The 14,709-nt window shown below is 52.3% G+C and overlaps 1 protein-coding gene across 1 annotated transcript in view; it reads left to right on the forward strand.

Annotated features, from left to right (window-relative positions):
• The first annotated feature begins 1,700 nt into the window (after positions 1–1,700).
• The window catches only part of SPRED2 (sprouty related EVH1 domain containing 2), a 58,685-nt gene continuing 45,676 nt past the window's right edge, over positions 1,701–14,709 (forward strand). Inside the window, exon 1 of the mRNA XM_032184737.1 lies at positions 1,701–1,844. Coding sequence (XP_032040628.1) covers positions 1,798–1,844 — 47 coding nt within the window. The 5' untranslated portion in view covers positions 1,701–1,797. The remainder of the gene's footprint in view (positions 1,845–14,709) is intronic.

Genomic DNA, 14,709 nt, shown 5'->3' on the forward strand with positions numbered 1-14,709 from the left:
CCTGGTTCTGCAGGAGCTAAGAGCTGAACGCCGTGCTCCCCATCGACCCTCCGGCTCAACACAGAGATGTTTGGCATGAGAGATATTAGGGAAGTTGGAAGCCTATGCAGTCTCAGCATCGTTTAGGGGGGAAAAAAAAGGGGAAAAAAAAAAAAAAAAAAAAAAAAAAGATGGGTGTGCCAAACCATTACATCTGGTCTTCTACGTTCCTGCCATTTCCTTGCCCCCAGCCGCTCCCTCTTGCCCGGACACTTCCTCCCACTGCCAGCGCAGCTCTGCCAAGATGTTTGTCATATCGTTCTGCTCGCAGGATCCTTGAATAACTCTCCAAAATAATAATAGAGGTCTTGGGGGGTGTTATTAGCCGGGACCATTTAGCGGATCCAGCAGCGTAACTCCCCAAAGGGGGGCACGCGTTTGCACAGCCCGGGGGGGTCCAACTGTGCTTGGGTGGCAAGGGGATGGTGGCTTTGGCACCCAAATGAGTGTGCCACGGGCTGCTGAGGGAAAGGGGAGCGGGCTTGCCCCTCACACATCCTACAACGTTAGGGGATGAACCTCTAGTGATGAAAACGATGTTGTTTTAACGTTACACCACCACGAAGATGTGGGGTCTGGTACCACGTTAAGGGATGTGCTGCTGCTCCTCGGGGGTGATCACCCATACAGAAGGCCCCAAAGCTTTCTTCGTCTCTTGCTTACTGGCAGCCCACAGACTTTTTTTCCCGCTGAGTTTCCACTTCTATTCCTGAAAAGAGAATCGCCACCGCTCGGAAACCGAAACCCACCAGAGCAGAAACGCCATTTCCACCCCAAAAAATCCAAAGGCCCCTTCCAGGCCAGGACGTGAAGGATCCGTGAGCGTCTTCCCCCAGGACCTGCAGCCCTGGATGTGGCGGGACACCCGAGCCCACGGTGGCGGGGACAGAAGCGGGGCGCCAGTCCCCCTATGCGTGTGTGTGGGGTGGGTGTGTGGGGACGGCAGGCGAGGCCGGGCGGGTTTCTCCTCCTCAACCGAGTGCAGGGCTGCAAAACCCTGGCGGGGGGGCTCACCCTGCGGCCACCTCGGCACACCCAGGGGCTGAAACCCCCTGCTGGAGACCCCCCCCCGGGGCCCCCTGCCGCCTGCTCCCCCCTGGCCCTGCACCCCCCAGCCGGAGGGCCGGGCCGGGGCGGGCGGAGCGGCGGCAGGGGAGGCGCCAGCAGCAGCAGCAGCAGCAGAGGCAGCAGCAGCAGCAGCAGCAGCAGCGTCTCCTCCTTCCTCCCACCGCCTCCTTCCCTCCCTCTCTCCCTCCCTCCCCTCTCTCCCTGCCCGCCCGGCTCCGGCGCTGCCCTGCCCGCTCCCGGCGGCCGCGGCCGCTCCGGCAGCGCCGCCGCTGCTTCCTGCCGGGGCTCCCCCCCCCCCACCTCTTCCATATAACCCCATAGAGCCCCACAGAGCCCCACAGCGCCCCATATCTCCTCCCGCTCAGCCTCCCCGGCCGCTCCCCCGCCATGGCGTGAGCGCGGCCATGGGGCCGGCCCGGCGCCGCCGCCTGCCCCCGGGCGCTGCGCCGCTCCCCCGGGCCCGCACCCCGCGCCGCCGCCGCCGCCGCCGCGGCGCCTTGGCCGCCTCTCCTCCTCCTCCTCCTCTTCCTCCTCCTCCTCCTCCTCCTCCTCCTCCTCCCGCAGCGCGGCCGTAGCCCCGCACCCCTCCCGGCTCGCCGCCTCCCCTCCCGCGCCGTCGGGCCGCGGCCTCCCCCGCCATGTGAAGCGCAGGAAGATGCGGAGGCGCTGCCCGGCCGCCCGCGGCGAGGGATGAGCCGAGACGGGGAGAAGATGACCGAGGACGCCTACCCAGACGAGTGAGCGGGGACGGGGGACGGGGGGGGGCGGCCGCGGGGCATTTCTGCCCATTTTCCTTTTTTTTTTTTTCCTTTTTTTTCCCCTTAATTTTGCTTTATTTCGTCTTGATTTGTCCCTTATTTTCCCTTATTTCTTCTCTTATTTTCGTCATTTATTTTTCCCCTGATTTTCCTTTATTTTTTCCTTTATTTTTCCCTTATTTTCCCTTTTTTTCCCTTATTTTCCCCTTATTTTCTCTCATTTTCCCCTTATTTTCCCTTTATTTTCCCTTTTTTTCCCCCTTATTTCCCTTATTTTCCCCTGATTTCCCCTTATTTCCCCTTATTCTTTCTTATTTCCCCTTATTTTCCTTTATTTTCCCCTTATTTTTTCCCTTATTTCCCTTTATTTCCCCTTACCTTTCCCTCATCTTCCCTGATCTTTCCCCTTCCTTTCCCTCTTTTCTAATTATTCTTTAATATTTATTGGGGGGGCCCCTTTGTTGACCCGGTGCTGGGACCCGGTTCCTTTCCCCTACCCCCCCCCCCTATTTCGTTCCCCCCCCCCCCGTGCTCGGACACACACGGGCACGCGCTCGTGCGCGCGCACATCCGCCATTTCGCGCTCCCCCCCGCGGGCCGCCCTCATTTGCATACCGCCCTCTTCATTCATAAAAAATAATAACAGCACCCCCGCCACCCCCACCCCCCCCCAAAAAAAAAAATCAAATTCAATTAATTAAATAAATAAATAAACCGGAGGCCACCCCCAAAAAAGAAGGGGGGGGAGGAGCCCCGGGGGGAGGGGGTTAAAGGGGAGTGTGTGTGGGGGTGTAAATGGGGACCCCCCCCCCTTAATCCTAAACCCTGGAGGTGGGGTGCAGGAGGGGGCTCTTTGGGGCTGCTTTTTTTTTTTTTTTTGGCTTTTTTTTTTTTTTTTTTGGGTGGTGGAGGGGGGAGAAGAGGGGGGGCCACGGAGCCCCGCCCCCGTCCGCCGTTTTGTGAATAGGAGGCGGCCGTCACATGACGGCGCATTCATAAATCCGGTCACCGGCGGCCGCTGCCTGCACCCAGCACCCCCAAAATCCTCCCCAACCCATCCTACACCCACCCCCAATCAGGATTTGGGGACCCCCCTCCATACGTGAGCACTCCCAGCCCTCCCCGCTGTTAACCCCCCTCCTCCTTCTGCGCCTCCGAAAAATGACTGACACCCCTTAAAAAAAAAAAAAAAATAAATAATAAAACCTAACAAAAATTTGCTGCCGAATTGCAGGGCCGGCTCCTCGCAGCTCTTCCTCCTCGCCAGAACATCGTTCCTGGCTATCTCTTTTTCGGGGTTTGACAGTCAGAGAAATGAGTCACCGCACGCAGGACTGGTGCGGTGCCAAGCGCCATAGGATGTGCCGCGCGCGGCGAGAGGGCTCCTCGCAGGGCTCGTAAAGCACCGCGAAAAAAAAAAATAATAATTGTGCAACCCCGGCTCCGTCTTAGGGTAAAGATTTAATTGCCGGCGTGCGCCGGGCTTGTGCCTTAACACCCACCGCCGAGCTCGTTTCGGTGTGATTTGCCGTAGAGGTGTCGGTGGCGAGGGAAATGGCTCCTGACTGCAACGCGTGTGCTGAGAGGAATTGTGTTTTTGGCACTTGTTAACGAAGAGGCTATAAATACATGTTTATATGTAGCTTCTGAAATTGTGGTTATTTTGAAGTCGGCACGGTTCTTCCAGGAAAAAAAAAAAAAAAAAAAGTTGGGTTTCTCTCACAGATTGCCATGACCTAGCTGGCTGGAAAAACGCGGTGGACTCGCTTCCGATAAAACCCCTCTGGTCCTCGGTTTGCTTCTCGGTTTCATTTCTCAAATCGGACAGGAGAGAGAGGTGGGCCCGTGTACGTGAGCTGTAGAGCACGAAAGCAGCCCCGGTTCCCTGTGGTGGACCAGAGCTGGTGCTCGCTGCGCGTGGGCATCGATGCACGATGCTGCTGAGCCTCCATCTCGGGGGAGGACGCTGCCCCAGCCGCGTTTTTGCACGGGCCTTGGCGCAGAGGTGAGTGTCGGTGTGGAGCAGCGAGTGCTCAGCTTTCTTTTTATTTAATTGTAGGCTGCAGTTCCTATTAGAATAAATCCTCCTCGCACGTGCCGCCTCGTTAAGTTTCGTGTCCTTCCTATGTGTGCCGGGAGGGAGGATCTCGCGTGGTGTGTTTCTCCTGCTTGCTTTGCTGCAGAAGCAGAGCAGGAGATGGGGAGCGATGGGCTGCTGCTGCCGAGCCCCCTTCCTGATACCAATTTCCTTGGCAAACACAGTCAGTCCACGTCCCGAGCAGCTTTTAGGATTGCTGCCGCCAGCACCGTGGAAGCGCCGGGCCCGTCCCGGCACAACCCGGGCCGTGATGTTGCGGGACAGGGTTCGGTGTTTTAGGTACGCCACGCTCTCCTTCCTAAGCCCTTCCCCTCCGGCCTCGCATTGATTGATAGCGCTGCTGAAGCGAGTGACTCATATGTTGTTTTTCGTTTCGGCGGTGGGTGAAGTGATTTTTTTTTTTTTTTTATTTCTCCAATATATATGGCGTTAAAAGAAATAAGGACGGGCTCTCCTGATAAGTTTTCTCTAGCTGTCAGAACAATGGTAGTATAGCGTGCTATTTGCCCTAGATATCTGGCTTTAATTTGCATAGCTATTCTCATTTCACTGAGTGCACTGTGAGCAAATGTTAACAGCCAGATTGCAAAAAAAGGACCACTGTCAGGATGCACTTTAAAATAAGTAAATTATGGTTTTTTTTCCCCCTTTTGTTGGCTTTTTTTTTTTTGTCTTGAGAACATCGCTTATAATATGTTGAGTTTTGAAACGTTTCGCAAAACCGAGGAGGAGAAACAGGGCTTAGGATGCCGGAGACTCATGGGTTCCTTAATGACTGCACCATTTCCGATCGATACTTAGAGGTCGATTTGTCATTGCGAGGAGGGCGCCTCTTTCTGCTTCCCGGGCTTCATTTCTGCTTCCCTCCCTGCTCCTCTCCCTTTTCGGGGCCGGGAGAGGGGATGATGAACGGGCAGCGTTAAAGCCGCAGGGCCGGGAGGTGGTGGGAGAGCCCGGGGCGGGCAGCCAGTGTCCCCTAGGCAGGTCACCGCTGTATTTCTGGTTACAAGTAGGAGTATTCAGCCGAATCGGAAGGCATAAAATGATTCAGTTACGCCCGAAGGCGGCCGGGCGCATCATTACGATGCAGGGTTCCAAGAAAGTCACAGGAAGTAATTAAATGGAAAAGGTCAGAGAACGAGGAAGTGGCGGTCCCGAACGCCGCCTTGCCTTTCGGGATGGAGCCGGGGAGCCCCGCGCCAGCCCAGCCGGCTCCCCCAGCCCCGACCTGGCCGTCCCCGCTGGGTTTCTTTGCCTGCCCCAGCCCCGGTGCCGCGGGCTGGAAGCGCGCCCGCGCAGCTCCTGCCATGCCCCGCGGGGCTTCTCGCCCTGCCGGGTTAACCTGGGGCGTTGCGGGTGTGTTAGGAGGCAAAACGCAGCGTTGGGTTGTGGCGGTGCTTCGGGGCGATGCATTTTCCCCTTCCAGGCTCATTTTGGTCTGAATTGTCCTTGCACTGGTCCCCCAATCCCACCTCCCAATGCCGAGCAGCATCCCCGTCACTTGCTCCAAACACTGAACCCATCACTGTAGCAGTTTGCCCTTTACACTGAAAAATCTTTTTTTTTTTTTTTCTTCTCCTTTTCCATTTCCAACCCACTTTTGCCCAATCCTGGTGATTTTTTCTGTGGCTGTCAGAAGCCATTCATTCAGCTAACATTTTTTTCTTGCGAGCTTGAGCCAGGGAGGAAGGCATGGGACATACTATGTGTCATGACATTATTGCTCACAAATAGGACAGGAAATGAAGGGTTGCCAAAATATAACTGTTTATTTCTTGGCCCGAAAACATGGCTGTTTAAAATACTACATGTAAGTAGCTGCTTTGTTCAGTTACTTGGAGAACTTGCTGTTTATAAGGGAATAATAGCTCTGTCGGATGGAAAAAGGAAAAAGAAAAAAAAAAAAAAAGAGGAGCTACGCTTTCTGCTTCTGTCTTGGAAACAACTTGAAAAGCAGCTATAGATAGAGGGATTTCTGCAAGGGTGTTTGCTCGGTCAACATGGAGAGAGACCTGTGGGAAGAGGATTGCGTACAAGCAAGAGGGAAGGAGCTGGACTTGAATTCCTCCGTGGACTCAGCACTTTAGCCCAAACCTTAAGAAAACCCTAGACCTGTTTTCGACGAAGAGAAGCCGAAGGAACTCGCCTTTGGGCCAGCGAGTGGGTTTTTCAGCGCGGAGCACCGGGGGCTGGCGATGGACGGTGCCTGCCCGTGGCATGGATGCGGCCGGGAGCTGCTTCGACCTGTTTTTGCAGCGCGCTCTAATCTTGATCTGGCGCACCCTCTAGCGTGGGTTAAAAGGTAGGCTTTATCTGCCCATTTAATTAAATCCCCAGGCTGCAAACAAAAGTGTACGTCGTGCAGGGGAGGCTCTTTCTTAACGTGGACTCGCTTCGCTGGTAGCAGGATTGAAACCACAAAATTGTTTCCTTCAGGCCACCAAACCGCAGGGAGATGATGGTAATTGTCCTTCTTCTTCTGGACCGGGCGGGAAAACAGGAGCTCGGGAACGAGAGGCAACGTGACTGCTGGGTTCAGCCCCCCGTCATTTTAGTGCACGTTCTGGCATGCTTGAGAGGTTGGAAAATTCAATTTCCTTCCCTCCAGCAGAATAAGAATAAATGATCCTCTGGAGATATTAAACCTGGGAGGGACGCGCTCGGCGAACTCCGAGTATCGTTACGGTTCTGTAAAGGGTGCGAGCAGCCTTTACAAATGCCATCGCATTTGGATTCAGCCCATGGATGGTTCTGCAGAAGTCAAAGTCTTGTGGCTTGTTGGCTTGCTCCCTTCACCAAATCCATGGAAAAATATGCGTTATTTTCTTTTCCCACCCTTTCTTAACAGCGTCAGGTAATTCTTGCAAGAGTCGCTCAGGACTGGGAGGGGACAGAGATGAGTAAAACTGAAAAGTACAGCTCTGGATGCTCTGTTTGCTAAGTTTGATTTCTGGAGGACTTAAGCTTCTGAAGCAGCGTGGAAATTAAAAATAAAATAAAAGCGGTTTGGATGGTTTGGGGCGTGAGGGTACAACCACCTTGTTTCTGCCCATGTGCAGTTGCAGGAGGATTTCTGATGGGTCAGATGTCGAAGGAAGGACCACAGAGTGGTGCTGGTGGGGGGCTGCTGGTGAGCCCCACGTCCTGTGTGGTGGTCGGGATGGTGTCACGGGGGGGGATGAGCCTCAGCAGTCCCTGTTTCTGCAGAAGGCAGGTGAGAAGCTGCTGCCCTGTACAGCCCTGCACCAGGAAGGGAGGTCTTCTCCCAGCTGGCCAGCGAGCAGAGCGGTGGCACCATCTCCAGCGCCTTGTGGCACTGACCCTTTCTCCCACGCTGGCCGCAGGGACACTCTGCTGGTGGTTTCTAATTCTCCTTGTTTGCTTTCCTTCTGTGTCCTGCCAAGTTTTTGTGAGTTTTCTTTTCCTTGCTTACCTTTCCCCAGCCCACATCCACCCCCCCGTTTCCTGGTCATCTTCCTTTTCCATCGTTTCTTTTTCTGGTGCTCGGTCAGCTGTGACACGCTGGCTCCCCGGGGCTGTGCCTGCCAGCTCCTCTCCATGTCCTCTGCCCCAAAGCTTTCTCGCCGTTTGCCTCTCGATGCCCCCCTTCGCGCCTCGCCCTCTGCTTTGGTTTTGTATCAGCTTTTTGGCACGGAGGTTGCGGTTTGGGTTGGGTTGGCATGTGTGGGTCTGCGTGCGCAGTTCCTACAGCTCTGCTTCCTTGTGCAGCTGTGCCGTGGCGTCGCGCTCGTTTTTGGGGTTTTTTAGGGCATCAGCCCCACTGTTGGTGTCGGTGCTGTGAGTGTCCCATCAGCGCTCCCTGCCTCTCCTTTCCTAAAGCCAAACACCGGCTGCCTCGTGCAGCAGAAGTAGGTGCTTCACCTTAAAAGCAAGCTGTGTTTTATCAAAAACAGCATTACAAAGTGCGCTTTCAGGGCCTGAAGGATGCGTGTGCCAGCAGCCAGCAGGTTCTACCTGTTGCAGGAGGTCTGAGGGAGATTTAGCCCAAATTATTATTTTTGTCTCCGGTCTCCTTGTTCTTCGGCTCTTTGAATAACTTTCTTCTTTGACTTTCTTTGCTTGCAACTCACACTTCAAGGACTGTTTGCGTTTTATTTTTTTTCCCCCCTTTGTTCTCGACTCCTACGTGTGCTGTAATCAGAGCAGAGATCTTGAGTCTGTCAGCTGAGCCCGATAGCTGATGGCTATTCCATCGAGGAAGGAAATTTCTTCTTACTGGCGAGCACGGGGAGGAGGGGTTACACGGCTCTGTAGCCAAACTCTTTGATTTCCCCATCATCTGTGATGTTTCCAGAAGCGGGCTGTGGGGCTGCTCACCTTCGCAAAGCCTGGCGAGGAGCAAAGCAACGATTGCCATGGTGCTGGAGCCTGGTCCCTGCTGGATGGCACTTGGCAGGTGAGGAGCCACAGAACCAGGGGGGATGCAAGGTGCAAATAGCATCCTGAGCCACAGACCTGAGCGATCCAACAGATCGGTTCGTGTGTGGGTATTAACCGGCCTGCCACGTGTCATGATAAGACTTGGTACCTCTGTGTGTACATCTCTCTAGGAACAAAGCTGTGTCTCTTGCTGAGAGCAGGTGCTTTTTCCGTTTTTTAACAAGGAAGGTGAGTAGGTCACTCTCATCCCTCTGCTGCTGACCTGCGGGAGGCTTGCATCAGTACTGAGACGTGTTGTAAAACCTGGTGTCTTTTGATCTGCCTCATGGGGAAGGAAGGGACGTGGTGCAAGCGCTTCTCTGCTTACAGGGACCTGTGTAGCCGTGTGAGGACACGAGGGTGGTGTGCACATGCACACGCATCCTGAGGAAACCTGAAATGCTTAGATCTGATTGTGGTTTACGTTTGTCCTGCGTGGCTACGCGCATGACTTCTTTTTTCACTAGTTAAAAATGGGGCTGAAGGCTGGGCAGCTTCCCCCCCTTCCACACATTAAAATATTTAGCATTGCTTACCTGTTTAGCAAGTAGTTAGGAGCTAGATTAGTTCCTTTTGCAATTGCTGAAATGCAGCGGAGGTGTCTTGGCAGCAGTCGGGGTTTCAGGATGCTGCAAGAAATGACAGAGCCGCTTCCCTGCGCGCTGGAACCCGGTGCTGCACCACAGCAAGCCCGTCACCTGCGGAAAGACTTCATTTCTGGAGTGATGCAGGGACAATGAGCACATCTCCACAACTCTTTTCATTATTAGAGAGCTAGCTGGTGGTTTGTTGATTATTTTTTTTCCTTCATTTTCCACAAGTCAAAGGGATGCAGTCAGGAGTTACTGCAAGACCTGAGCAGAGCTGAGGAGTAAACTCGGCCCCTGCTGCAGGGCTTCTGTGTCCGGCGTTGCAAGTTATTTACAAACAGTCTGGTTCTTCAAAATTACACAGAAATCTGCGAGTTATCAGCCGGGCTCGTTCAAAGCACCCTCGGAGTTTATTTCAGCTGCTTAACTTCCTTTCTGCTCGCAGAATCCCAGGATGGCTGAGGTGGGAAGGGACCTCCGGGGGACATCTGGTCCAGGCCCCTGCTCAAGCAGGGCCACCCAGAGCTGCTGGCCCAGGACCACGTCCTGTCAGGTTTTGGAGATCTCTAGAGAGACCCCACAGCCCTACTGGGCCTCACTGGGCAACCGTGCCTGAAGGCAGGAGAGGAGGCGATGCCCCTGCTCGCCCCGTTCACACAACACGATCCAGAAGAAAAGCCATTGCTCGGGCTGGGAGAGCAGGGTTTTAGGCCCGAGGGAGCCAAAACCCACTGCTCCCAAATCCCAGGAGAAGCTCCAACTGGCTAGATATGGAAAAATGCTGTGGCCTTGCAAAGCAAGCCAAATTTTCCCTGCTAGGGGATGAGCATTGAGTAGCCAGGGTCCAGCATCAGCCTTAGGCCGCAGCACAAATCCCTGTGTTTCAGAGCTGGTTCGGCTCAGTGTTTTTATGTATACATTGAGTAAAACCCACCAATACTTCAGTGATGCATGCTTGTGCTTTGCTCTTTTCTATTTTATTCTTAATACTGGAGATACTACAGCAAAAACTTCATCGCTGGAGATTTATGGTGCTGCCAACATAACTCATCCTTGACTGAAACTTGGCGCGGGAGGCGTTGAGCTGGTCGCAGCCAGGCCTTTCTGTACGTCTTGTTGCTGGATGGATGCAGCTCGGTGGCTGTGGGGATGGAGAGGTTAGGGAGCTGTGAGAGATCTGAAAAACAGTGACGTTTGCCTTGCCTGGAGGACCTGCTGCTTTCCAAAAAAGCATTTGGCATTTAGTTGTTGAACTAGGGGGAAAACTTAGTGCCCAACTTGCTTTCCGTGCTTAAAAACACAAATGAAAGGCTGCGGGATAATTAAACCACTAGAGCTGCTTAAGAGAAGAAGTTCTGTGTTGTGTTTTTTTTTTTCCTTTTCCCGCAAGTGTTTAGTGTTTGGGGATTGCCATGCTGCAGAAGAGTCCAAATGTGAAATGGCCTGAAGCTTATTAAGGAGCGCTGAAGATGAGCTTTTTTTGCTTGTTGCCTGAAGAAAGCAAAGCGTGGAGTTAATATGATTTAAAAGTACTATTAATAAAGAAGGGGGAGAAAGGGGTCTAGCTGCATTTTTAAGGTGTGCTTAAAAAGAACAAGTATTACATAGGACAACTTGAGGATTTTTCCAGGAAAAACACCTCAACGAGAGCTGTCATTTCTCCCTCTCTCTGTGACTCTGAGCTTGGCCCTGCTGATCTGGGGGGGTGCTGGTGAAAACTCCAAAGCCTGTGCCCTTCTGGGGCCCTCCGGGGAAATTCGGGAGAGACCAGGCCGGGCTCCGGGAGGAGCGAGCGGCCTTGCGAGCGGCGGCAGGAAGTTCTCGAAATACCCTTTGTAAACACCGCATCCTGCAGGAAGAGCGCTCGAGCCCAAATAAACCATTTTCCCCCCCCCCTTCTGTCTACGTACGCACAAACTCCACCAGTTTGAAGAGATCTTATCGGCCCGGCGATGTGCCTTTTTGCGGTAGTTCCCAAAACAAGCTAGGTGATAAGTATCGGCGGTTTTCTCCGAGCTCTTAATCGCCTCTGCCCATGCTTTTACCAAACAGTTTGCGTCTCCCTTCACCTTAAAACTTCCCAGGTCAGCGGGCTCATCAAAAAGTGACCATTTTTGGTTAAAATCCTTCCAAACGCAGAAGCTTGCTGCAGAGGTGAGCGGGAGGTGGGCGATTTCCTCTGCTCGACTTTGTGTGTGTGTGTGTACGGGGCGGTGTTCCCCCACCAAAAAGCTGTGCTTGCGCACATGTGGTACGTGTAGAAATGATTGCCAGGCAGAAGATGAAGGGGAGGCAGGGCAGAAAGAGGCTTTTTTGATGTCTGATGTCTTTTTTGTTGGTCCTGGGACTGCCCTGGCATGATGCTGGGCTCACTGCTGCTATAATGCCTGCACTTGCAGTATGGTGAAGGTTTTACTGAACTTCTCTTTAAAAATACTCTTGCCTTTCTCCTGATTTTGTTGGTAGGTTCCAGAAACGCTTGTGTACCCAGAGGCTGAGATGTGGCTGGGGTCTCCCAGTTTTTGGGTTGGTGCTGGAGTGCGGAGCTTCAAAACCGCAGCCCATGAATGAAAAAGGTTATGGCTTTAAAAGTCTGCCACCCACTCGTTTGGTTTGGTTCTGTGTGCAAGTCTTTAAAGAAGGTCCTCAAAATACATTTCCAGAGAGTGCAGAAAAGCCTCATTTCCACCCCAAGCCCCTCTAAGCAAGGAAAGCCTGTTCCCCAAAGTTAGCAGCTGTGTGGATTGTTTCAGAAATGGTGTGCAAGCAGCACAAAGATCTGTAAACTGAAACATAAGAAGCCCTGGCTTTGACATTCTATGTCTAGTAGAAATTATTTCTAGTGGCTCGAATTGCTGGTAGGGCTGCTGTCCCCCCCTCCCTCCCTCCGCTGTATCTCTAAGGAAGTGTGGGCTACCTTTATCGGAGTATTGGTGGAATAGCTTCCCCAACCTTTCATAAGGTCGGGTAAGAAAACAAACACTCCTCCTCATGGGAAGGAAGGGATGGGGAAAGAAGGGTGTTTTGTGTACACTTTCCCATTCATATTTTGAAAAGAAAATATATAAACTTCAGGAGTCAGGGCCGCCTCGCTCGTGCAATTGTAGGAGTTGAGAAGGAGAGCCTTAATTGCTTTCTCAGTGCTGACTTTAAAAAAAAAAAAAGAAAAAAACAAAGCCAGAGCGGAAAAGCAATGAGCAGGAGAGCACTTGCTGCTCTGCTTCTGCCTTGGTTAGACAAAATGTACTTCAAGGTCTCTGGTGACTTAAGTGATATAATGGCTGGCTGCTGATCGTGGATGTACCTAGGGTGTGCGTGGTGGCTGGGGCTGCGATGACGCAGACAATTTTGTGGCCTTTGTTCCTGCACTTAAACTGTGGGAGTTCAGTAAAACACAACTTCGCTGCAAATTTCTTATTAAGAAAAAACAGTTAATTATTACTAGACTGTTTCCCTCTTTTGCTTCCCCTCTGCTGCAAGAATAGGAGGAATAACTTTTCGCTAGACCATTTGCAAGGTTGTGATTCTACCGTTTCAGGAATACTTGACTGCAAGACAAATAGCTAAACCTGTACGTGTTTTTAGAAGGATAAACGTTGCTTTGGTTTATGTGCTAGGGTTATGAATGGTTGAGGTGGGACTAGAAATGAGTGTCCCCAGTCAGACCTTCTCCAGCAGATCTCGTGTCACCCATGGGGAGCGCTGGCTACCTGCTCGTGCTGTCGGTATTTAAAGCAAGTATTTTATTTTTGTGTCCAGGTGTCCTAACCTTGGGCACGCAGCAGGCCTTCTTCCATGGTTCCCTCCTTTGTAGGAGAAGGGAAACGCCTAAAACCCGGCAATGCCCAAGTGTCCGCAGAATCGGCGACAAACAAACACAAGTTAATGGCTGCAGTTCAGGATAGCTGCCTCCTCTCTGGAGAGCGCTTTTGCAGCTGCAGCAACTGCTTTTGCTCTGTACACAAAGAGAAAAGCATCGGCATCATCCTTGGGTTCGGTGTGTTTTGTCTCTGGTGGGATGCTGAAGTCATTTCCTTGTGTGCGTGCCACCGGGCAGATCCGTGTGTCTGCCCTAGTGCAGCTCGTGTCCGGCCTGCAGGACTGCTCTCACAGCAGCTTTTGGAGGTGAGCAAGGCTTCCTTCTGGTGCTTCTGGCTGCTCTTGACTCAAGGAACCTATTTCTAGAGAAAGCAGAGCATGCTCAAGGACGCCTTACTCTGGCAGGTGACAACATAAGGCATGTGCAGCCTTATTCCAGTACAGCTTACTGGGACTCAGCAGAGCACAGGAGCATCTTGAAACACCATTAGGTGTTTCCTGGAGTTGTTCCTTGGCCAAATGCACCACCCTTTTTCTTGCCATGCACTCACGCTGTGGGAGCTGAGAGCTCTGCATCTGCAGAGAAGCAACCCCTGCCCTGTAAGCAAGGGTGGAAAGACCTGGCTGCTTCAGCAAGGGGGTTGTGGAGCTGCTGTCTCTGATCTGTCGTCTATGGAACAGTTGGAAATAATATCTAACATACGGTGCGTGTCTCAATTAAAGCCAAAAAGACTCGTTTAATGGACTCGCAGGGGTCTAGCTGAGCAGTGCTGCTGGTGCTTGCAGGGAACGTGTCTGTGCCTGGAAGAGGTTGTCTCTTCGGATGATTAACGTCAGCTGGCCTTCAGCGATGTGCTCTGAACCGAGCATCAAAGAGAGATCCTTCATGTCCTCTCTCATCTTTTCATGAAAGTGACAGGCCAAGTATTAGGATGCCTTAAAAAAAAATATTTGGTAAATAGCTACCAGCATTGCTTTTTAGTACAATTAGTACTGGATTGTTCTGCAGTGTATATGGAAAAAAAAAAAACTCTCTGTGTGTAACGGGGGCGGTAGGGAGGGAAGGAAGGGAAGGGGGGGATGGCAGAGAAATCTGTTGACTTAATTGGTGATGGGTCAGCAGAAAAAATACTAATGTACTGATTGATTCCAGTTCGTGCTTTTACAAACTGCTGTGATGTGAACCTAGACCAGCTGGGTCACCCTTTGCTTTAAGGGCCATGGGAAGGCGGTGACTGGATTTTCTTGGAGCGGTGGAAGTGAATCTTCTTTGTGTCTGCAGACGGGATTTTCCGGTGTCAGATGGCGTTCGGAGGCACATTTTTTTGCCAGGTGCAGAGTACCTGGCTTTATTCCTTCCCGTTAAAACGAGCAGTGTGTTATTTTCTGGCTTCTGGCAGCGTGAGTACCCAGCAGGACAGTGGGGATGTGCTGTTGACTTCAACCCCAAACCTAGCTCAGGTGTGCGTGCCATAGACTCATCCTTTTCCTTTGCACAGCTGATGCCCCCCACATGTACGATACCCATGCAGCTTCATTCAGGTGGCTCCACAGGTACAGCGACAGCAGTTTCATGTGCTTGCTTCTCAGCACTGAGTTTCTGTGGTGTTAGCAGAGGAAACCCAGTTCTGCTTTCTGTTGTGAAGCGCAGTGGGGAGCGTGAAGTCTTTGGGTAAGGGGGATGCAGTGGGTTTAGCTAGCTGTCCCATGGAAAGAGGCTTTCTTCAAGTAATAACCTATATATAATCTTCTGAGCTGTTGTTTTCATGGGTGGAAGGAATAAGTTACCTCCTTTCTTGCGTTTCTGCATGTGGTTTTGTCGGTAAGAGCCTTCTGCTGCTCCCTGAACTTGAGAGTAAAGCCGGCTCCTCGGGATGGCAGAGGGAAACTCCGTGAG

The sequence above is a fragment of the Aythya fuligula genome, chromosome 3 (genome assembly GCF_009819795.1).
Source record: "Aythya fuligula isolate bAytFul2 chromosome 3, bAytFul2.pri, whole genome shotgun sequence".
NCBI classification, from domain to species: Eukaryota; Metazoa; Chordata; class Aves; order Anseriformes; family Anatidae; genus Aythya; species Aythya fuligula.